The sequence below is a fragment of the Emys orbicularis genome, chromosome 17 (assembly GCF_028017835.1).
Source record: "Emys orbicularis isolate rEmyOrb1 chromosome 17, rEmyOrb1.hap1, whole genome shotgun sequence".
NCBI lineage: Eukaryota > Metazoa > Chordata > Testudines > Emydidae > Emys > Emys orbicularis.
The window spans coordinates 16939047-16963924 of NC_088699.1; the positions used below are offsets into that span (position 1 = coordinate 16939047).

The 24878-nt window shown below is 51.0% G+C and overlaps 1 protein-coding gene across 1 annotated transcript in view; it reads right to left on the reverse strand.

Moving 5' to 3' along the window:
* Positions 1-23809: 23809 nt before the first annotated feature.
* The window catches only part of CLIP2 (CAP-Gly domain containing linker protein 2), a 97448-nt gene continuing 96379 nt past the window's right edge, over positions 23810-24878 (reverse strand). Inside the window, exons 16-17 of the mRNA XM_065418514.1 lie at positions 24724-24786; positions 23810-23875 (exon numbers count right to left, since the gene is read on the reverse strand). Coding sequence (XP_065274586.1) covers positions 23810-23875; positions 24724-24786 — 129 coding nt within the window. The remainder of the gene's footprint in view (positions 23876-24723; positions 24787-24878) is intronic.

Here is a 24878-nt window from a genome sequence, read left to right on the forward strand (position 1 = left end):
AAAGAAAGGTCTTCATCCTCAGTTTACCTGTGCAGAGCGCCGTCTATCCTGCCAGGTAACTAGGATCCCATTCTTCTTGCTTTGACTTCTGCAAAGGACCCATTTGTATGCAGCCCGTTTCTCTCAGAGAGAGAGAGAAAAAAAAAAAAGTCTAAAATGGTCCTGAGCCACGTGAGGTGCCAGCAATGAATTCTCCGCATATTGAAATAGACTGGTGAATAATTCAGCGTGAGCCATTTCTCAACATAAGCAGATAAACCTGCAGGAAAAGCTGCCGAGGCCCTTTGCCTTCTGAGCCAGCCCCGGGTGTCACGGGAGTCGCATCCTGAGATGCTTTGGAACGTCAGCTTACAACCAAGGCAATTGATCATGCCCCAACTTTAAATCCCCCCGATACAAGAGTAATTCCGCGGGATAAGGCAGGAGAGCAGATGCTAACTCTGTAACAGGGGTACCAGTGCGAGACGAAAGAGGCAAACTGAAAGCCAGACAATGGGGGAAGCAGGCTTGGCATTTACAAACTTACAATACTTCGCACATTTCTAAAGCCCCTTCCGCCTGAGACTCCCCAAGCCGTTTACATCGGCTCAGCCATCAGGAGTCACGCCGCCCCTTGCGTGAGCAATACAGTCCCCAAGGGAAAGCAAAGCATGGGGAGGCAGAGGCAAGTGGCCTCTCATTTTGAATGCTTCAGATTTTGGGTACCCAACTTGAGGCACTTGAGCCTGGTTTCCAGAAGTGCTGAGCCCCCGCGACTTCAGCTCCAGTCCTTAGCTGCTGCAGGGGTTCAGTTCTTCTGAACGATCAGACCCAGAGCATCTCAAGCCGAACAGGCACAGCACTGAGACACTCCATCTCAGGGGGCATTTTGAAAACTTGGGCTTAACTGCAGGTAGCCTACTGGGCTTGTCTGCGTAGGGCAAGCGTTGGGGAATGGGATAGAGGGGCTATGTTTTTTTCTGCTTCTTTAGGATATGAATGCATAGGGGTCATTTCCCCTTTAAGTATCAGGAACATCATGTCTGCTTTGTCCTACTTTTGCTGGAAGATTCCCGTGGACGTTTCAGAGCATGTGTCTTGTGAGCTCTCACATCTTTATTGAAAGGATGGGGTGGGGGAGGCTTGACTCTTTTCACAAAGACCTTCCTTTCGCCCACGTTTGTAGTAGAGGGAGAGTTAAATACTATTGTTATTAGCCAGGAACCACAAGAGTTTTAAACGGGCTGACAAACCTGTCCGTCACTCGGCTTACAGTCACTAGCAACGTTGATTTGTCCTGTTCTCCAGCCGCCACCGAGTTCTCCAGGTGACCTAAGACCTTCCCCTTCAGGCCTCCTTTAGCCATCCTGAGGAAGCAGAAATTGAGCTTGGCGCTCTTACCAGCGGAGCTTGAGCGTGACCCCTCTACCTGGGGTTGAGAAGGCTACTGAGCTCTGGTGGGGATGGGAGGCTATTCCAAGGGCAGTGCTGTCTTGCAACAGGAAGTGGGGGAGAGGAAGGAAGCATGTGGGCTAAAGACAGAGACTTTACCTCATCGCCCCACTAAAAAACCCCAGGCAAGCGGGGGAGAAGGGGCAGGGGAGATTCTAGCTCCACAAACCCAGCTTGGAAGTAGGCCTCTTTTGAAATACAACAAACAGAGAATGAAGCTGCAGCCGGATTTTTCTCGAAATGGCGGTTTGAGCAAAGACACCGGGTTTTTGCTGAAGGTGGCTTTTACTTCCAGATGGAAAAGCCTTGATGATGAGGCTCTGGAATTTAAAAAAAAAAAAAAAAAAACACCCAAGGTCGACATGATATTGATACATTTTTAATAAAGCCTGCGGTTAAGGTTACAGCTGAAGTTTCCTTCGCTCCTTTAAAATCTCCATGTAATTAACAGCCACATCCTAGAGGGAAGGCAGGCGATTTGCCAAAATTGACCGTAAACAAGACAGGGGGTTCCCCCTCCCTTCCCCCTGACTGGAGCAATTTATGAAGGTACAATTCACATGCCTCCTTGCGACTCTGTGCTATTTAAAGCTGCCAAAAAGAGTTAGAGATTGGATAGGGAAGATACAGAAGGACCCTCTATACTGTGGTATCAGAGAAGGATGGGAAGGGCACCCCGGCACCCCTAACATTTCTTCTGCGTTCCTACTCCTTCGCCCAGTAGCTTTCCTGAGAACAATTCCCTTCTTGGAGCTTTAATTGCCAGGTTCTATTTTGTGGGTCCTTGTTAACAGCAGGAATAAAGGACTGAGTTATCAGGGTCTTACCCAACATGAATGAAACCAAAGGCAGCAGGACTGGGCCAGACTTTTAAAGATATTTAGACACTAAATGCCCATTGATTTCAATGAGAGTTAGGCACCTAAATACCTTTAAAAAATCTGTTCCTAGGTGCTGGTGAAAGAAGCCGGCTTAGACAACAATAGCCACGTTTTCAGAGGTGCTGAGCCCTGGCAGCTCCCATTGGCTTCTCCTGGAGTTGTGGACGCTCACCACCAGTGAAGATCAGCTCCCAGGGTTTCCTTCTTATCCACCTAGCAGGGACAGAATAGGCCATGCAGTACAAGCTTCCCCCACGTTGCTCCACCAATATGCCTCAAGCCCTATTTTGTCCCGCCCCCACTGCTCACTCTCTGTGACCCATCTAATTTTTGGCCTCTGCATTGTGACTGCCAGCAAGGATGACGGTTAGATGTGGACACTCGTGCCCTAGGTTCATTGTATACCTTACTGACCATCAAGTGCCCGTCGGGTGGGGATGGTCTAGGCCGGACTTGAACTAGTGACTCCAAGGTGAAAAGCTTCACTAGCCTTTATGCAGCCAACCAAAAGCTGCTTGAAGTCTTCCGAAGGACATTTCTGTCCCTGCTTGCGCCCTTGCAAAGGGGTAGGGACTGAGCGGCCACGGTTCGAAAGCAGCACATTGATATTCCGATCGGATCTTCACAATACCAAAAGCAAACATCATGTCTATATCAGTTCAGTCTGGTCATTAATACCCTGGATGCTTTTCATTAGCATGAGACGGGACCAGGGCATGCCTTGGGTTTTAATGAATAGCCAGCCCCATCAGCGTGCAGGAAGACGCTGGCTACAGAGAGCATGTGCTTAAAGAGCATCCAGTGCGAGAATGTGGCTTGCCCTGTGAAAGCACATCAAGGGACGCACTGGGTGTCCCCTTCTGCACAGCCGCACGCGGGTGGGGAAGCAGCCAGTCCAGTCCATGTGCAGCCAGCAGGCGCCTTCACAAAGAGGAGCTCTCTAGATACTGAGGTTTCTTTGAAACGACGAAAGTCACGGACTGGGTCTTCTCCCCACAGTTATTGAGAGCAGTAAGACTGGACTGAGCCATTTGCACAGGCCAATGGAAAAGCTGATGAGCTTTACCCACAATGCCCTGCTAATGCACCTCAGCCTTGCTTTGGAAGGACACCTCAAGGACAAGTGGGTAGTTCATTCTCCATGCAGTCCCAAGGAGGCGGCCAGCTGTGACATGGACGCCATGGAGCAGCCTATGTGAAATAAGCTGATGTTCTCGAGGAACAGGGCTGAGACTGGCTCCCTGACTGCATGCTGCGCTGTGCGGGCAGAGTCCCACTGGGGTCAGCAGGGTTCTGTGGGTAAACCGGACTCCACGGGCATGAAGCAGCTCAGAGGAGCGGGGCCCAGATCTCAGCCTGATTCCTAGAGGTCAACAACTCACTTCACAAAGGCCACTCAATGGCCTTCAATGGTCTCTACCTCTGCTAGATTTGAACCTTCGACCTATAGAGGAGAGGCTCCAGCCCCCACTCACACTCCTGTGAATCAAGAGTCATTCCACTGGAGCTACACACTAGTCTAAGAGGGTGTGATGAATAGAAAGCCAGGCCCTTTGCAGCTGTCTATTAATTCCATGACCCATCTCCAGTCCCCCGGGGTCGTCTAAACGAACCGCTGTCAAGGTTTTTAAATATTAGGGGCGAATCGTGTTGTTTTTTTCAGACCCTCAATATGCTGCATTTCAAAACTTTCAGCTGTGTTGTGTGCCTCACAAAGGAGAGGGCAAAATGTAGTATGGCCAGTCCACCTGGGTTCCCTTGCACACGGCAGTCTACCTACACCAGCTTTGTATATTATATCGAATGGAGAGAGAAGCTACTTCCCATGTTTTTATTTGATTATAAAATGGCTGTATCTCTAGTTGATCCCATTGCTATTTTTAATAGATGCCTTATTGAGATTCAAATGAATGTTTCAAATCCTGGCTTCTTTGCATAATTCTTTTTAATTAACACTTCAAAGGTTTAAATACAAGATCTGTGCTATTTCCCTAAGGAAGTTCTACTGAACCTCACTTACCCCAAAGCTTCCCCTCTACAGTTCTGGGGGCTAGAGCAACTTAAGTGTCTTGCAACACCCTCCCCGCACACGCACACACACACTCTACATGGTGTGATCTGGATTTTACACTTCTCTTCACAATCAGCAAGTCAATAGCATGACAATACAAAGCAAGAGGTGTGAAAAATCTCTTTGTGTGAACAGAGCCTGTCATATTTAGCAAAGCTCAGTTTCTCTCTCTCTCTCTCTCTCCTTCCATATATATATATATAAGCACTCAGAATGGTATCATCAGGAATGTTTCTTGTCTTCAGACATGGAGAAGCTAGAACATTACCCACACCCACATATGTTCAGCGATTGCATAAGAGTTAGAATTAGGAGCAGTTCATTATCTATTTACCTTGGGGGGGAGGAGAGGGTAATTAGAAGAGGCTAATGTCTGACCAAATACTCGGCAGATGCATAGTGCTTTCATCCACAGTTCAGTAAGCACTTTACAAAAGAAGGTTAGTATCAATATTCCAGTTTTAAGAGGTGGGGAAACCGAGGCACCAGGCAGCAAACATAAGGTGATACAGTGATTCTATAGCAAAACCAAAAACTGAACCCAGCTCTCCTGACTCCTGAATGCAGGGTGATGGGCCCAGCTGGTCAAAAGTATTTAGGCTCCTAACTTGCATTGAGCCGAACTCCTGTTAAGAATTGTTTCATTGGGTTCGTTACTGCGCGACAGGTTTCGCTTTAGGAAAAGGAACTAGGTCCTTCCAAGGAGCAGAGTCTATGTTTGTTCAGTAGTTCATGACCAAGGCAGTAATTCCATGAAGGGCCCAATGAAATAATATACAGTAATATCTATCCCAATATAAAATACTCACGCCTCAGTTTACAGTGGAGAAGCAGCAGCCCTCGGCTAACACAGAAGGTGGGGTATGAATTATGATAGACATTGGTAATAACGTTTAGCAATGAGTCACACTTTTCTAGCAACTTGCAGCAAAAGATTTCAAGCTGCGCTACAAATATTAACTCTGTAAATCTCTCAAACATGCCTGTGGACCCAGGGAACTGTCACCCCCCATAACAGAGTGGGGAAACTGAGGCACAAGGTGGTTAAAAGACTTGTTCCAGGTTACACATCAGGTTTGTGGCAGAGCCAGGAACAGAATGTGAATCTCTGGTCTGTGCCTCTCCTGACTGAACTGTTAGACACGCTCCTTAACCTCATAGAAATCCCAGTTGGGGAGTGGAGATCTGTTCCAAAAGCGTAATACGCCTACCCTGAACTGTCACCCAAATCTGATCTCAAACTGAACCTGGAACCAAACTTTAAAAAAAAAAGAAAGATTGCTTTAAAAAAAAAAATAGTGTTGAGGGAATGTTTTCCAGAGTGTTTGCCCCTGGCCTACTGCATCTGGCTGGGGCAGGAAGCAGGTGGGTTTCACCAGGCATTAGACACCTCAGGAGATTTTCAAAAGCGCCTGGGCACCTGTCCGCCTTTAAGGTCCTAAATGCCTTTAAAATCTGATCCCAACGGTCCCTGGGCCAGTGAAGCACCTCACCGGGGGCTTGAGCAAAGCTCACTGAAGTGAACAGGATTGTTAGCTTTGACCCCAAGGGGCAGTGACTCAGGCCCTGCATAAGCAGCTCAAGCTACAAGCGCCTCAGGGCGGTGGCCATCTTTGTGTTCTAGGTTTGTACAGGGCCTAGACGAATGGGGTCCTGGGGGGTCCATGATTAAGGCTCCTAGGTGCTACCAGAAGACAAATAATAAAGTGTGCTGACACAGAGAAGGACACCCAAACCCTGAGCAGACTGGCCTTCCCCCACCACTAGACATCAACCCTTCCTGACTTCTGCCTGGCAAGTGGAATATCACACAGCTGAGAACCGATGGAGAGAAAACAGAGGCCCCGATGCCTGTCCAGCCCCATTCTCTAGTGCCACAGCAGGAAATACCCCACTTTTTTAACTTTTACTGAGTTAGTTTTGGCGGGGAGACAATTTAAATCCATAGGCGCCCGGGAGCCAAAGCGCTGCTGACTGCCACGCTAACCCACTAACTGCTGGCTACGTTTCGGGGCAGAGGGAGGCTGGAGGGAGTCAGCAGCAGCTAGGGGTGTTGAGAAGTTGGAGGACAAGAGAAAGAACCCAAGCAGCGTGGCACACCTACACCGGCAGCTGACTGGCCCCACACGCACTGTGCCCCGGCACTGGTAGAGCTGCCAACACTGTATTTCAAAAATAAGGGACTTTTCTTAGCACCCCCGCCCCACGCCTCCTCCTGGTATTATATTATCAATAACAACAAGCCGTACTCACCTATGGGTGCCGGGGGTGTTTCCTGTTGCTTTTTGCAGCACTCAGCAACTCCCAATCTTGTTGTACAGGCGTAAAAAAATCAGGGACGTCCCTTGTAACAAGGGGCTGCGGCGCCCCTACGGAGAGCGGAAGAGGGCGGCCGCGGCAGGCACACGGGAGACAGAAGCTGCCTGCCACCTATTCAGCTCTTCCCTCACAGAAGCCAGAGCCTCCCCTTCCATTGCCAGCTTGACACACAATACCCGTAGCTCCAGGCAGCTCGGGGAAAGTAGCAATTTGAAGGGGCCTTGCATGGCATCTGAGCGCTGTCTGCTTGGGACAATCAAGGCTGGGGGGTCAAGCCCGGTTCTGCTCTGAGAAAATGTTCTAGAACGTTCCCTGTTTATCATCTACCGATGGGTCCAGAGCCAGTGCTCTCTGTTTGCAAGTGAAAGGCCCTGGGCGTTGCGGTTTTACAAGGTGCCTGGCCTACAAACTCAGCCTGGGTGCTAGTAGTCAAACTGGGTTCTTTCCTTTTGCTGCATCAGCACTGCTTCTAAAGATTATGTGTGCCAAACCAGGCCCCCAATTGCCCCCGGGCTCCATTATCTTCCAGCGCTGCCCTGATGGACACACATGCAATCCATTTGCCATTGCTGGGGTCGCACAGTTGTCACTGATAGGAATTAACAAACAGCTCTGCTGATGAGGCAGAAGGAGAACTAGAGCCCAGCTCTGCCGCCCAGAGCTGGGTCAGCATTGCAGGGCGAACTGGAGCGGAAAGGGACAAAAACTCTAAACAGATTTGTTTTTGCAAATCAAGGGAGCTAAGCCGATGCCATTTTTACCTATTCACTTTTCAGGGCAGAACTGCACTTTAAAAAAAGATCATAAACTGCATTGACAACGGCCAGTGTTCAACGGTCAGAAGCTGGGCTACAGAGAAGCCACACGATTGGCTTAAACCCCCTGATATTTACACTAAGTAACTAAATAAATGTAGGGCTCCTTTTATTTCCTGCCTGATTTTTGTTTAAAATTATATTTTTATTGCTGTAGGATAATACACACCCGTGACTAGATCTAACAAAAGGTTGAGCCGTTAGAGTGCACTTGGGTCGCGATTCTGAGCCTTTCTCTGAAACCACCAGGGCGAAAAACTGACTTTTTCAAAAAATGAAAGTTGAGATTCTGATCAAATCATTTGTCCAGGGGACCTGAGGCTTCACTGCCAATATCACGAGCGCTGTCAATTGTGTAGAGTCGCAAGGAGGTAACAGGCTCAGTCTGCAATAATGCAGATTTAGGCTGGATATTTATTAGGAGAAACTTTCTAGCTATAAGGAGAGTTAAGCACTGGAAGAGGTAACCTAGGGAAGTCGTGAAATCCCCGTCAGTGGAGGTTTTGAAGAGCAGATTAGACAAACTCCTGTCAGGGATGGTCTAGGTCAGTGATTCTCAAACTGTGGGTTGGGACTCCAAAGAGGGTCGCGACCAGGGCCAGCTTCAGGCACCAGCTAAAGAAGCAGGTGCTTGGGGCGGCCAGTACCAAGGGGTGGCACTCCGGCCGCTACTGAGGCAGCACGGCCGGGGTCTTCGGCAGCAATTCGGCGGCGAGTCCCTCAGTCCCTCTCAGAGCGAAGGACCAGCCGCCGAATTGCCGCTGAAGAGTGGAGCGGCGATCGCGCTGCCGCGGCTTTTTTTTTTTTTTTTTTCCCCGCTTGGGGCGGCAGAAAACCTGGAGCCGGCCCTGGTCGCAACCTCATTTTAATGGGGTCACCAGGGCTGGTGTTAGACTTGCTGGGGCCGAAGCCCAAACCCACCGCCTGGGGCCGAAGACCAAGTGTTTCAGCCTTGGGTGGTGGGGCTCAGATTACAGGCCTCCCGCCTGGGGCTGAAGCCCTTGGGTTTCAGCTTTGCCCCCCAGCCCCCCAGGGCGGTGGTGCTTGGGCTTTGGCTTTCGGCAGCAGGGCTCGGACGGGCTCAAGCTTCAGTCCCCCCTCCTGGGATTGTGTAGTAATTTTTGTTGACAGAAGGTGCAAGGAAGTTTGAGAATCCCGGGTCTAGGTATACTTAATCCAGCCTCAGCACAGGTGGATAGACTAGCTGACCTCCTGAGGTCCCTTCCAGCTCTCCATTGCTATGATTCTATGACATGACACAGAAACTAGATGTCAAATAAAAATATTGGCCCCACTCCTGCAGTGAGTTCAGCCTGTGCAGATCCCTGCATACCCCCGGAGCCCCAATGACTTAAATGGGCTCAGGTTCTCGTTGCAGGCTCAGAGACCTCCAACCTGATGTTGTGCAACACGCATGGAAATAAATCTCAATTTTAATTCTTCCCAATGCAGAAATGAGGAGACACAACAAAACTGTATAATTACGGTTTAATTAGAGAAAGTCCCAGACATGTAAAACAGGTAGTTTGACAGTGGCTTTTGTTCAGCTACAAAAGGCATTAATTTGCAAATACACTTAATATTCATTTTTTTTGTTATTCAGAGTGATATTTTAGAAGTCCTCCATACAATGAGAAATCCGGACTAAGTATTCCAGCAGCATTTCCAAGCACAGGAATCTAGCTTTGATGTTCCCCTTGATAACATCTTTTGGAGCCCTGACTGCATCAAATTAAATTCTGATTACTCTGATAGTGCAACGCAGCTTCCAAATGTATTCAGGCGACTTTTTTGTTCTGCAAGGAAATGAGCTCTTGGCGCGGATGCTCATTAGAGAGCGGGGGACGGGGGGCGGGAGGGGGAAGAAATATACTCACAATGGTGAGGGCAGGTCTTTGCGCTGTGATTTAAGTATTAGGCCCTAAATTCTGCTGTGCTTAATCAAGCCAAACTCCTCAGCCCCTGGGTTTTCAATATATAGCCATGGGATGTCAAACTCAGTCTGTGGAGAGGGCTGAACTGTACTTTTAATTCTGGTCCATGGCCCTAGGAATATATTTAGGGCTCCATACAACCCTCCATCCACACCAAACAAAGCGTTGATCAAGGGGAGAATATGGCCTTTCTGTGGTCACTACATCTGTGTTTTATCTGTTATCAGAGTTAACACCCTAGTGAGATAAACAGTAGTGGGGGGGAGTTCACACCTCAGCAAGTCATTGCTTCAGGCTGCCTGCAGACTCAGGCCTGGTCCTATCCGGGGGCTCTTTGCACTGGCGTAGCGACACCAGTGCAAACCCCTAGTGCAGGTATCAGAAGTGACCAGCACCATTATCAGTGTGGCTCACATAAATGGCACTCGTGCAAGTCACTTTTTGCACAGTGCAGGGCCTCTACACTAGGAGTTTCATTGGTGCAGCTAGATTGGCATAGCTACATCAGTGCAAAAATTCCCTGGGTAGGCAGAGCCTCACGGCATCAGTTAGGCCTGGGTCACATTTGGAAGGTTTTCTTGGCAACCCTGAAAGTGGATTCTGCAGAATCCAGCTGGCTCGTGAGGGCCACATCAGTGTGTCAGTTCGGTTGATGTTTGATACCCCTGACGCAGACTCACGTTCTAGAGGCACAGACCTGGCCAGGGTATCGGGGACCTCTGAGGGGCTGCTACAGCTCAGCCTGAAGCAGCGCTTTCAGAATGGAAAAAGGGGTACGCCATTGACACCCCGCCCTGGAATATTCTCCCCTAATTCCCTGCTCTTTCCACGGTGTGATGCCACGTGCACCGGCACCGTAGTGCACAGGTAGGGCACCGCCAATGGGTCATGTGTGCGTTCCAGGCAGGACACACCTCTTGGGTTGGTCTGGATACGTCTCCTGCTTGTACAGACTTGTGCCGTGCCTCTGACAGGAGACCACTGAGCACCCTGCCACCTCCCCAGGGCGGTGCCTCACAGACTCTGCTGTGTCTATGCTCTCAGCCCCTTTCCACTAGGTCTCTCTCTGGGCAGGCGCAGTCACCCCCACATGGCCACTTCACCTCGCACTCTGCTTCCTCATCCACCTCTAGTCCCGACCTGAACCTTGTGCTCTGAGCGAATGCGATTCCATCGCTCGGACTGACAGCCCTGGCTCGCCGGGTGAGCATAGCTTGGTGTGCGTTTGACAGTGTCCGAGTCGCTGCCATGTCACAAGCCAGCCAGCTCTTGGTCACCAAGTGGTATCCTGGAAAGAGAAGGCAGGGCAGCCCCTTTGCACTTTGGCTAAGCCAGCCTGACGGCTCAGAGGAATGCCGACACCTCCACGCAGATAGAGCTCGCATCCAGAACAGGACGTCACCCTGTCAGCTATGAGGCACTGACCTTTCACAGGAGCTGCTTCTCAGCTAGCAGGTGCTGGGCAGTTCAGGTTAGAATGGACAGCAGCTGCGAACCCCCATTAATGGATCTGGAATGGGACTTGACCAGTTTAATCTCATTGAAAACACTGGGCCTCATTCTGATCCCACATACCCCAGTATAAATCAGGAGTAACTTCACCAGTCAGTAGAGTTACACTGAGGGAAACCAACGTGGGTGAGATCAGAATTAGGCCCATTGCTTTTAGATGCATCAAATCATCCCTTTTTGTTCTGGGTGTCCCTTTAAACTATTTTAATAATAATAATACTTGCCCCTTACCCCCAAACCGCTGCAGAAACAGGAGCTACCCTCGCAATTTATGTAGAGTGGAAGCTGTTTGGGGCAGGCACCATCTCTTTGTTCTGTATTTGTACAGCGCCTAGCGCAACGGGGTCCTGGGCCATGTTGGGGCTCCTAGAAGCTACCACAACACAAATAATAAATCGCAATAATAATGCCCAGGCACAGCAGACAAGTTCTGATGCATCATCACAGATATAAGAACCAAGACGGTAAGACTATGTCTTTACGCCCACCAAGCCGTAAGGCAGCTATAGCGCCAACGACTGGCATAGCAGCAACTTATCGCAACTGCCTTTTTATCCTCTCTCTAGTGCCACCTATCTGCAACACTGCTAGGAAAGGAGAACAAACCCAGTGCAGGCTCATTATCCCCATTTTAAAGAGGGGTTAAGGCCTGGATCTGTGTTTAGGGGTTGCTGCACTCAGTGTTGCAACACCTGATTTAGGAGCCTAAATCTCATTTTTCCAAAGGGGATTTCAGGACTTAAGAGCCAAAGTCCCCTTGGCAGTCAATGGGATTCAAACTCCTAAATGCCACCCAGTGAGTTAGCAGCAGAGCTGGGATTAGAACTCAGGAATTCATGGTGACTGGTCCTGTGCTCACTCCACTAGATCACTCTGCCTCTTTATTCATAGTATTTTTGCTGTAAAATACATGTGCTTCAAGCTATGTATTTAAACTGTAACTTTAGTGCCCTCATGGCCAAGATGGAGTCTGCTCAGCAGACAGCTCTGGCCAAGAAAAGGTGTGTGCGCAGGAATGCAGCAGTGAAAGTCCCTTGCACTCCAGGGGCACCTGTTCCAAACCCCTCAGAACGAACGAACGACCACACTCTCTCTCTCTCTCTCTCTCTCTCTCTCATTCACAGAGGGATGAGAGGGGAATCTAGGGGGAGCAGTAGAACAGGGTTGCATTCAACACTAGGCCCAGGGTACCGTCGTCTGACAGGGCAGACACCGAGCAATGTGCCTGCACACAGAGTTCAGGAGTCCCGGGCAGAGTTCCAGTCCAGTGGGGAGGCTTGGGTGCTCCCGGTCATCTTCAGCACCAGTGAACTTTCCCCAACAAACCCCTCCGGAGCTCTCTTCTGCTGCTCTCTGCAAAGCCCCACCGAGCGACCACCTCCCCACTTAACTAGCTAGCAGCTTCCCTCCTTATTCCCAATGCAAGGTCACAAGCGCCAGGACTCCCAGCCCCATGCAGCTCTGGGCAGCCGTGATACTGGGTTCCGCTCCGGTTTGTCCTGCTCAGGCGATTCCTCCCTGGCACAGGGCCCCTCCTGGCAGCCGCTCTGTCCCTCCCAGGCTTTGGGCAGGTTCTCGCTGCTTCACTCTGTGAGGGCCTGCTTGCTGCAAGCCCCTCTGTCTGCAGCTCCAGCCACACACCCTGTCGCTCCCCCCCTCTCTCTGTCTTCCCCCACTCCTGCCAGCAAGTCCTGCTTCTGTAACAATCAGCACTGCCCCCCACTCAGGAAAAAGATTTAAAGTGGCCATGCTCTCTAAACCCCAAAGCGGTTACATAAAAAGCCCATGGACTCTAGTGGCTCTTTGGTCTAATGCTCCTTATTTAATGTTAACAATAGTGCAGCTCTTACCTACACTCTCCTGTACAACCCCCTGGGCCGAACAATGTCTCACTACAGAGGTCAGTCTGGGGTGGTTTGGTCCTGGTGTGTGGCAGCTGAGCAGGGCCTGTGCTGTTTCACCCTGCGACGGCGACAATGGGAATCCACAGACCTGCGAATCCCAGAGCTGGCCTTTGCACGCGCCGCCGACCCAGGGGGACTGCCAGTGAGGGCTGGGACAGATCAGACTTCTTGTTTTCATCCGACTATCGGCTAGAGGCTCTCCTTGTTCATGGTGCCACGCAGAGGAGTGTTGGAAAAGCCCTAGTGGCTTATGGAGTCCGTGCCCCTGAGAAGGCGCAGGATATGGCTCTCTCTCTACCCCCATAGCAGCCGTATCTGCTATTCAACAACAAACTGGGCTCCTGATCCAGCCGTTTTACAGCCTGATCCTAGCAGGGTGCTAAACTCATTCCCAAGCAGAGTCCGAGGGCCCATTGACCTTCCCCAGCATGATTGATCCAGGGGGGGGCATGGCTGCAGAGGGGCCCGATCCTGCAAAGGCTGCTAAACCAGGGGCAGGAACGTACCTTTGCGCTGGGACGATTTTAAAAGGTGCCCTTTTATGGAGCGTTGGCACACTGATTATGAAACGCGCCCTGGTCCCGCCCGGCCCTGCACCCTAGCCCTTGCACCTCATTCTCGTGCCCAAGCAGAGGTGGTTTGGGAAGGTTATAGGCACTGCAGTAGGATGGTTCTCTAGCAAAGAGCCATCCCATGTACATCTACCCAATGCTGTCGCCTGCCGTAGGGTTTTGTATTGCTGCCCAGCACTGCAGTATCTGATCCTGCAGCCGCTTTAGCCATGGGAACGCGCCATTGTTGATGTGCACTTGGGCCCTGCAGCGTTAAACTGGGCGTCCCTAATGCCGTACTCATCCTAACAGGTGGACGGCTCGAGCTGCTTGGCTTGATGCTAGGATGGAAATGAAATGAAATAGTTTTGGTTGAAGAGCTTATCAACTCCCCCACTGTGATTTAGGCATCTTTAAACCTTGTGTTTTATTAATTGTCCCTGTTCGATGAACAGCACTGAAATGCACGTCTGCAAACAAGAGCTTGTGTTGCAGTATTATGCGTAAGGACTGCCACGTGCACGGGCCCTGGATGGTAAATATGCACTTGATGAACTGCAACGTGGAGTGAAATAAAGGATGAGATTTTAAGTCACCTTCCCTAGAGCAGGGAGTTAGTGATTCTTGTCCTTCGCTATTCTGCCCTCCTGTAGTCCTGTCCCCTGAAGTCTGGTCGTAGAGCTGCCAAACCTGTTCACACCTAGCTATCCAGAGACGTTGGGGAGGTTACATAATGGCCCTGCCCTGCTCTGGGGAGCACTGATGGTTGTTTGATGCGGGAAAAGGGAAATTAATTGGTGATGTCACATCTACGTAGGGGACAGCTGTCCACACGAGGGAGAACCTCCATCAGTATTCTCCAGTGAACCCTACCACACCATGTCAGCAGCCCCAGCAGGGAAGCCAGGGGCTGAATGGGGCCTGGAGGGCGAGCACCCATGGTGCCCCCAGCCGTTGTTCCAACGTGAGGCAGAGGCAGAGAGACAGGGTAACGAGGTGGCAGTTACCCCCGTGCTTCTCATGCTGTAGCTTCTTTTACGAAGAGAAGTTTTCCTGCTCCAGGGTTCCTGCTCCAGGATCCTTCCCAGATTAATATAACGGAAGAGCAAGTCTTTCCAGACTAAAGTGTATGGACAGGTTCTGTTAGTAACGACGTAATCAGCTTCCTTCTAAGGATACAGCAGCATGGGCGGAGATTTTACTCTCTGAAAGACACATATGGGGCTGCCCTGTTATCCCTTAGAAAACAAGGGCTCTATTTTATGAAGGGCCACAGCGCCCCCGAGTGGCTCTGCAGAGCATTGGCAAGCCGAAGTTTCTAAACGGCGCATTAGGCTGCACAGAGGAGGTTCAGTCACAACTGGATGCCTGGTTCTCCGACGAGCCTGTGGTTAGATGGGGAGGGGGTTGCTGATGTTTGAACGCAACAGATTTTCTCCTGGGCGTTCTTTGCTGACGGCTCGTTCTTCACAGCGAGCGTAAGAGACGGTCACAGCTCACAGGCGTTTCCCCTCCCTTGGCATTCCCGCGAGTGCCGTCGTGACGTACACAGCCCCGAGCCCAGGGCAGTGCCCGTGGGGCTCACGGCAGAGGCCTTCAGCCCATTATTAGAACAGGGGCAAGAGGAGTCAGAGGGGGAAGCTGGCCGGCAGCACCAAAGTGCCGTTTGAGGGAGGAAGGCTGGTCCAGTGCTCAGGGCTCGAGCCTCGGACGTGGAAAACCCAGGTGCAATTCTTTGCCCCCTACGTCCACGTATGCCTCAGTTTCCCTGCAGGATATGATTCCTCGGTATGGTGAGGCTCGGGAGGTGCTCCCCTGCTCCGGGAATGGGGGTGCTGGAAATGTCGTCAGTCGATTGCTGTGTCCGCTCCTGCAAGAGAACTGGAGCTGAAATCCCCCTCGGTCAGGTTTACTTCGGCGCTGGCAGCAACAGGCTCCTGAAGGCAGGGCTCAGTCTTCCCTCCCGCCACGGCTGATCCTCTGTTTCTGCTGTGGGTGGCCGGGGAGGCCTGGCTGACTTCACTAGGTGCTGATGTGGGTGAGCGGCCCGTCCCGCAGCACCTACTGAACCAGCGCGCCAACGCACGCCGCACAGAGAGGCTGCACCTCGGCCGCCATCCTCTAATCTCCATTTCCCTGACCCCCTCCCTGACATCCCATGGGCGGCAGAGCCAGGGCAGCGCTGAGGCCAGTGGGAGAGCCTGCACTCAAGCCTGGAGGCGAGATAAACTGAACCCACCACTGACACCAACACAGGAGTGAAAACCTTCCTCATTCTGGGCATCCTCAGGCCCTGGAGCAGCCAGTTGCACTGAACGCTCAGACACACTATAGATCGGTCAGAAGAACAGCCAGACTGGGTCAGACCAATGGTCCATCTAGCCCAGGAGCCTGTCTCCCACCAGCGGCCAGTGCCAGATGCTTCAGAGGGAATGAACAGAACAGGGCGATTTTGAGTGATCCCTCCCGTCAGCCAGTCCCAGCTTCTAGGTCCAGTGGGTGACTTTGCCCAGACTGGGCCAGATGTTAGAAGAGCTCGGACTCCAGCCGCTCCACTGCAATGCTCCACTGTGCTCAGCGTCCTGAGCCCTTCTGCAAACGCCGGCCTGATCCTCTGGGAGCTGTTCCAGCCCGGCCCGGGGTTCCAGCAGACGGGTTAATTGAAGCCGGTGGGCCGGGGAAGTCCCACTGGCGCTCAGGTCTCTCAGCCCAATCATCCTTCCGCAGTCACGCAAGAGAACAAGCTGGAGGTTTTTGCAGTAAGGTGCCCGCCCAGGGAGCAGCACCGCACCACCGAGCCAACGCATGCACCTGAGAAGCTGGCACCACTCTCACCAACCCACAAGCTGTGCAAGCCCCTCTTCCTTCCCGTTAGGGCCAAATCCCGAAAGCGTTAGCTGTGTGCTTTGGCCCACTGACCACAATGGGGTGATGGGTGGGAGTGCTGCAACACTGGGGCTGGGCAGCCAATTGTAGAGGCTCGGGAGGGCTGTTAGCACCAAACCCCTCAGGGGGAGTTGCTGCCCGTGCGGAGGCAGCGCCCTGACGTATTGCGCCGAGGCCTGTTGATTTGGCCTTTTCCAAAGATGCAGTGGGCCTTCCCCGCCCTGCACTGGGGAAATGGCTCTTGCAGACCCTCTTTGGGGAGTCTGCGCTGTGGGTGATGCCTGGGCCCCGTTCAGAAGTGCAGACCCGGGGGAGCAATGCGGCTAGGCGCCTCCCCCTGTTCTTTAGCACGTGTTCCCCTTTCACAGCTGGCCATGTGAGCTGGGCTTGTGGTCCAGTGGGCGGGACGTTAGATGTGAACTCAGGGTACCTGGGTTCCATTCCCAGCTCTGCCGAGTCACATTGTCTCTGTGTACCTGTTTCCTCTCTCACCTTTGTCTGCCTCGTCTAGGTGTGCGTGCAGCTCCTAGCACAATGGGATCCCAGTCTTGCTTGGGGCCACTAGGTGCTACAGGAATATAAAGAAGAGCTTCAGTGACCTAAAATAACAATCTTTGCAGCCCGTTAAACTGATTATTAACTAGGACTTTACTCCCTACCCCGCAGCAAAGTCACTCCGGCCCAGATCCTCAAAGGTATGTAGGCACCTAACGCCCTTGGAGGAGCTGGGCTAAGCAGAGAGGTAAAGTGAGCAAATCAGGTACCATTGCCTGGAAAATGGCAACAGTCCTCTTGACACTTTATCCCCCCGAAAATGAGGTCTCTCTCTGCTCCTCCAAATCCACCCAGTCTTTTCTGGCATTTCCAACAAAGAGCTGAGCATTTTCGTCCTAGTTTTTCCATCTGAGGTGCCTTCCCATGTTCCTTTCGATGTAACTTTACATTTGCATCCTCGACTGAATTACAGCTCCTGCTCCGTAGCAATCACAATGCATTTATTCCTACACTTCTCTCCCAGACAGGCATTTGATCAAACGTATATTAACGTGAACATTAGCATCCACAAAGAACCAGTGTCAATCAGCTCCTTGATACCCATTAAGGCCGATTTTCAGAAGTGATGCCAGATTGCTGACAGGTGGTGGTTGCAATTCATTCCCCGCCCTCCTCATGCATATTTTAAGACCCCTGAAGAATTGAAAGTGAATTGAGTGCTTGGGCAAGGTGCTGAATTGACAGCTCTGGTAACCAAAGGCCTCTGTGCACAGAGCAGGGCAGCAGCTGCACAAGCACCCCCACACACGCTGCGTTCGAACCCCGACCTCTAAGGGGCAGAGGAGAGTTCAGCCTTCAGCTTCTCGGCTGAGACTGCCAGCTAGTGGCTGGGGCCAGCAACACCGGAAACTGGACTGAGATCACCAGATCACGCCTCTTCTTGACGGCATGTGCCAGGGCAATCCAGCTCTGGCAATGCCCAAGCTGAAGTCTGGCCTTCTTGCAGTATGTCTGTTAGTCTGACACAGGACTCACTTCTGCTCCCATTGAAGCCAGGGGGAGTTTTGCTATTGATGTCAATGGGAGCAGAAGCGGGGGCACGCAGCCCATCCGATAAAGTCTAGCAATATCCAGCCCCATAGAAGGATACACAGATCACTCACGCCAGGCCTGAATTCGGTCCGAGGTGCCCTGTGATCGCAAAGCCCCCCCGTTCCCTGTGCGTGATCCCTTTCCCGACGTTTGTCTGTTCAGTCGGGAAGAATCCTTTTCACATTCCGACCGCCAGTTCGCCAGCGAGCGTGCACCACCCGGGCCTGCGCGCTCTGGGATGGAAGAGGCGGGCGTGCCTGACTTCAGCCACAAGTTTTATTGTTTTAGTATGAGCTCACCACACTTTAGCAAGCCACTATTGGGGTCTGTGGTACATTAATACACATCGGTTGTAGTTACACTCAATGGACTCAGATTTGTACAGCGTTTGTACATAGGAAGGGGAGGGAAAAGAATCAAATAACAAAATAAACATTAGCAGTCAAACCATTGTTTTTTTATCTTACTCACAAAATTCGATAGCCAAAAAAATGACTAAGCTACAAAATTGTAATACATACTGTACGGGTAAAATGTTATCATCCATTTATACATCTACTATCGCCTTTATTCTGGTAACTTACATGGAGGCCTATAGATTTTAGTGGATTAATAATTCCCTACAAGATAGTGGTGAACTGCTAAAAGCTGCTGTAACAACGGGGTATTGGAATCTTGTGAAGGTTTCGTTTGCATCTTTTTGTTTGTTTTCATGAAACCATCATGCATATCCACTGAAAGTCAAAGGAACTGACCAGAGGAGGGGATGGGGCAGTAGCTGGTATGTCTTGACTATAAATTTCGGACCCATGACTGGGTAAGGGTGTTAGCATGGGACTGTGTGTCCGCTTCACTTTTCTGACCTCTGAAAAGGATAAAGCCAGTACTGCCATCCAAATGCTTGTAAGATTTCTCTTTAGCTAGGATGAGGGGAAAAGGTTGCTAATCTGGATCTTCAAGAGCCTCTCCGGCTGGCATGGAGACTTTATTCTTCAGATGATTTCTCAGCCTTCAGTGGGAAAACAAAACAAAAAACTCTTCCAGCCACTGAACTAATACAATGGATAGAAAGTCCAATTTTCAACAGCGTGGACTCATAATTCCTACAGATTCAACCACTGTGCAGGCCCTTAATTGCTCTTTGAATGGGAAGGGCGCATGGGTGGAGCAGACAGCTCAGCACTGCTTTTCCAGGTCACTAGCTCTCACGCAAGACCCCTTGACTGGAGAGGAAAAATTCTCCCTTCTCACCCACACTGCAGTTGTTGATCCCTGAGGCATATTCTGCACACAGCCCTGGGTGTGACATCAGCATGGAACATGCAATGGAGACAACCGTGGGGGTCACGGAGGAGAAAGCAGCCCCCTATCTTACTTCAGATTTGAAGCTCTGAACAAGATCACTGGGATTAACGCTGGAGAGATTTTCAAATGGGAGCCAGGCACCCAACTCCTACTGACTGCCAATGGGAGTTGGCTGCATAACTTCCCTTTGATGACCCCCCCCCCCCCCCCCCACACACACACACTTCCCCCGCAAAAAAAAAAATACTGAAGATGCCAGTTACACAGAATGTTGCAGAGTACTTTATGTACCACTGTACTGGGCAAAAGTCACGTGAAGCTTATAAATAAATGTGGTGGAAGGGGACCCTCTGACTTGTCACTTTCTGTGTTTCGTTCTAATTTGGTCTCCTAAAATCTATGGGTGCAGCTGGCACCTGAGCAGAGGGCCAGCATGAGCTGTGTGCACTCGGGAAATCCCTCACCGCTGTCTCTGGTGCCTGTTTCACTTCTGCAGGACTTCAGCGGAACACAGGCCTCGTGCTGGCCCCGCCGCACAGGGAGGAAATGCACCCTGTGTGATCTGCATTCCTGAGCCATGCAGCTCCTGGCTGGACTCTCCTGAGCAGGGGCATCTGTTTCGGTTGTAACTCTCCCGCCCGCAGGGCGAGCTGGAAATGGGGCGCTGAGCCTACATGGCTGGGTGCACAGGGGCAGAGCCTGGGGCTGCACTGGTGTGTCCCAGAACGGGTTCGCCCCACGCTGGTGCTCTCTGTGCAGAGATCTCTTTCCAAAAGGGCAAACTCAGAGCCTGCGGGACAGCGTGTGATTCAGTGCGGCCCATTGCTGTGGTAAGGCCATCCAGGCCTATCCCTGGAAGGCTACTCTCCCCTCAGTTCTATCCTAGAGAGCATTAGATCCTGAGAAGACAGTCAAAGCCAGCTTACAAAGCAAGCTCTCTTCTACCTTCTCCCTGTCACCGAATGGGCTCAGGTACACTGGCCTGATACATCTTGATAGGTCAAACTCTCCTCTGGTTTCAGGGCAGTGCCACTCGCTTCAGAGCTTTGCCCCATTCAGCCCAGCCCATAGAGCACACCACCCAGCGCACAGCTCCTGTTTGAACCCGGGGAAGCAGGAGGATTGCAAAGCGACGCAGAAAGTTGCCATTTAATCCTCTTTAAATAACGGGGGCTTGTCACTTGCAAACTAGACAGAAAATAAATATAGATTGATTACAAAATCGAACCCTCCCTTCCCACTTGGTAAGTCCCAGGAACTCCAGTGCACTCACATGGGTGCTGCCTTCCCTAAGCCCTGGAAGGCGTTTTCCAAAGCCCGTGGCATTGCCCCGAATGCTCCCATTGATGTCAGTGGGCATCTGACCATTAATTTCAGCAGGAGCAGAGTCAGGCAGCCAATGCTGGACACTTTTGAAAATACCACCCCAAAATGATCAAAACGGCACCTCCTGCTGATCATGAGTTTTGCTTGGTTATTACATTTTACACACCTGTGCTAGGATTTTCAAAGGAGACTAGGGGAGTCAGGTGACAAGTCCCATTGTCTAGCAATGGGCTTTTGGCTCCTTAGGCTCTTTGAAAATCCAAGCCTGAGGCAATGATTAGTGCTTTATTCTTCTATGCAGGTAGAGGGGGCTGGTTCCACACTGCAGGACCTGTCCCACCTGAACTCCCGTTAACCCTCTGAACTCATTAGCCAAATTTAGGCTTCTTCTCCCAACATGCCTCACTTTCCTGAACCCACCTACTTATCTCAACCATTGAAACAGATCCGGTCTCCACCATCCCCACCAGGTGAAAAGGGCCTAGCTCTATTTCACCGCCCGGCAAGCGGTTTAGTGACTTCCCGAGTGCAGGAGACTTGGAGGGGTGGGGCAAAGCTCTTTCCCAGTTTGCCTCGGGCTGCCCCAGACTCCGTGCGGCTGGAGAATTTCAGAGTAGCCAAAAGTGGCTGAAGAAAAATCAGACAGGAAAACGAAGGGCCAGATTCCCAGCTCATGTGCAACGGTTCTGCTTCACAGGAAGTCAACACCTATGCCGTGTCCTGCCACGCTGGGAGCTCTTGTCCACGTCCACGGGAGTTCTAGCCCAGGATGGGCAGCAGAGAGCTGGAGAGCGGAGCAGAGAGGTGGACTTGATCTAGGCATTTCAGAGAGGCACAGGGCCGCCCAGAGAAGAGACGGAGCTGTTCAGACCCTAACGTCGTTTGGCCGCGTTATGGTAAATATGGCCAAAATGCTGCATTTCCAGAGAAATAGGAAACAATTTGATTTGTGTACCTCCGAAAAGGGATTCTGCAATTAATTCCCACGGAGGAGGGCGGGGGGAAGGATCAAACAGCATCAAGAACAGTCGTTTGTTTCCATGACGAGCCGCTTCTCCCCCAGAACCAGGGGATTGCCATTAAATATTAGTCGTTTCACTGGTGCTGCAATGTGTCAATCCAAGCCCTGCCCCACATTCCAGGTACTGATCCCCCCTTGGGAAGCTGCCCCATCCCTCTGTTCCCAGGGTATTGAAAGGCGAATGCTCCTTTTCAGAGCCAGGGGTTTGTCTCAGACACTTAGGACCATATTCCACCCTCACTCCACCCAAGTATCATCCCATTCAGCCCAATGGGAGTTTAGTGCAAAGACTGAGACTAGAATACAGCCCTTGGCATAGGGACCAGTCTATGTGCAAATACACACAGGCAGTGGGGTTCCTCCTCCTGCATGGACAGTTATTGCAGATGGCTACAGAGGTGGCCAACTGGCTCTCTGCACCCACAACGGCAACAGTTCTTTGTGCAAATCTGGGTGCTCAGTTGTGCCTGGATTTCTGTGCACATGGCATGGAGCTCCTGCTTTACAAATGTGACCTTCAGTGTCATTTTGGGGCCCAAACCTGCACCCCAAACTCCCACTTACAGCAAGTAGGGGGAGTCTGAGGTGCCCAGCAAATAGAGGAAAGAACAGAAATCTGCTCTGATTACAGCTGGAGCTCGCCTGCTCTAGACGGCCTTTGTTTCACTATCATCCTCAGTCCCTGGTATACGGCACTCTTGCACGAATGCTCCCAGCTACGTTACCCTCTCCCGTTGGATATTGTACTGAGAATGGTAGGGACAACCCCAAAGCAGCCTAATGCTAGGCTGGCCCAACTCTTCCAGCTAGTGATTACCATTCTGTGGATAGCAGTGGAGAGGGAATCAGAGCCTAGCAGCCTCTGTCCGATGCGACTACATCCTGTGTGTGGGTTTTCTACCCAGACCCTCACAAACAGGCATACAAAGGTTCTAGCCAGCTGCCTCCAAAGCTTTGCTGTGTACGGGCCTACAGTGCCACCACATGCCACAACACCCCCATGGGCCCTGGCTCTGGGCTCCGGCACAACCGGTCCTGCTAAGAGACCTCTCGGAGGAGAGAGGCTAAGGAGACCTGTACTCACCCCCACCAGAGGCTCCCTCCCCTTCATCAACTCAGAGTAAACACTGACTCACAAACAGCTGAAATAAATTATATCACCTGAAATCAGATGAGGTTCCACCTGTGCTATCATACAGTACTAAGTGGAGTCTCCGAGGGCTACAGCTGAGAGGTCTTCTATGCAGGGAAGGGGGAGGACTGTCCCGGCAGCTCTTCTTCTACAATCCATGCTTACTGGCTTGAGCACAGTCAGCCTAGCAGGTTTGACTCATTTCTGTAGCTCTTCATACTATGTGGGTGGGTGGGTGGGGGAGAGGGTCAGGGATTACCTGGCGCGGAGAGTGCAGCCTTTGGGAGCACACTTAGGAATTTTCTAATGCCCCAAGCAAACCCCTTTGCATTTCCTCTAGGGTTCTAGGAATCACTGATGATGTTTCAGCCATCAGCTCTCAACCAGACCACATTGTTCAGGTAGGATGAATGGAGATTGTTCACTCAGCCGATACAAATTTCACAGTCAAAACCGATACGGATAAGAGAGCAAAACAAAAGGCTCTTTACACAGGTAGGTTGCCATACCGCTCCTTCTGGAATGATGCTCGTCTTAGAAAATACGAACCAAGGGATTGTCCTACTTAGGTCAGTTAGTACATTATAAACAGTCCTGCTTTTAAAGTGAAAATACTGTTGCTAGTCTTTAGGAGGTGCATCCTTTTCCTGTTGGGGCGCAGAAGGAGATACTGGCATGAAATGGTCCTTTCCAGCTGTTCTTCTCTATCAGTGCTTCTCCTGGAAGAAATGAGACTGTGTTAGGAAAACAGAGGCCTTGGCAATGAATATGTGATCAAGGTAGAGTCTAGGTTACCAAACTCGCTGGCTATTTATCCAAGGAAGCCAGCAAACTTCAATTAAAGGACCCCCAGATCATCTAGTCTAACCTCCTGTCCACCATCACAGGCCACCAACACCACCCAGCACCCGCACACTAAACCCAACAATTGAAATTAGACCAAAGTATTACAGCCCACAGGAGACTTGACCATTATGTGTCACCGGCAGAGAACAGTGGGGACCGAGGTGCACCAAGGCACAAGGCCACTGCAAAGACAGGGAAATGCTTAAGCAAGAAAAACCCAGATGACCCTGGCAAGTGACCTGCACCCACACACCGCAGAGGATGGCGAAACTGACCTCCCCCCCAAGGTCACTGCCAATCTGACCTGGGGGGAAATTCCTTCCGGACCCCCACCACATCACGAATGCCTAGACCCTGAGCGTGTGAGCAAGAACCAGCCAGTCAAGCATCTGAGAGAGAAAACGCTCGGTGCCATCTCAGAGCTCTGGCCCTTCCTGTCCAATGTCCCATCTCCAGCCCTGGCCATCCCTAATGCTTCAGAAGAAGGCATCCGAAGAGGGGAGGATGGTCATTTTTCTGCAGACAAGGACAATCTGCATGGGGAAATGGCCATGCTGCTGCAAGGTACCAGGTACTTAATCAATCTGACCCATGCTACCGGTGAGGAGACAAAATTCTGAGACCATGGACTTTCTCCCTAAGCTCTGAGAACCTGAGAGAGCATAAAAGTAAGCCTCCCCCGTAATGGTCTATACTATGAAATACACAGAGATCTGATGTACTAAGGAAGGTTCTAACTTGTGCTGACACGGGAAGAGAGACATACGAGTGCTGATCTGGGAGAACTGTCCAATATGGAAGATGCATATGGAACTTCTTAGCTGCACCAGGTCAATAGTCCAAGGCATCACAGTGTGCACTTTACCAATTTCTTTGCATGGTTTTTCTTTTCTTTTCTTTTTTAAACTGGAAGCTCTAGGACCCAGAGGTTTTCAAAGCCTCCAGCAACAGCTGAAATCTGTACTTTCAGTTTCAGGTCAGTCCCAGCTGTGGGTGCAGCTGCTCCAGGGAATTGGTTCTAGTGCACTCGGGAAGGAGAGCTATGCAAAGCCTATTGTTCTTGCTGTGGAACGTCATGGTCAGAGCCACGCTCCAGGGGATGAGCTCAGTGTGAGACGTGCCCCTGGCACAGCGGAGACCCCATGGAAGAGGTCCTGCCTGGACATTTTTTTATTTAAATAGCTCAATATTGTATAACCTACCTCCTGCTTGTGGGATTTATCCTGTTGATGGATCCCATTAGCAGATCCCGAGTTTCCAACAGTCTGTAACAGAACAGATGAGACTTGGTTGAAGATGGGCACTGATAAAAAGCATCAAACTCCCCAGAAGCTTTGACATCTGAGGTGACAACTAA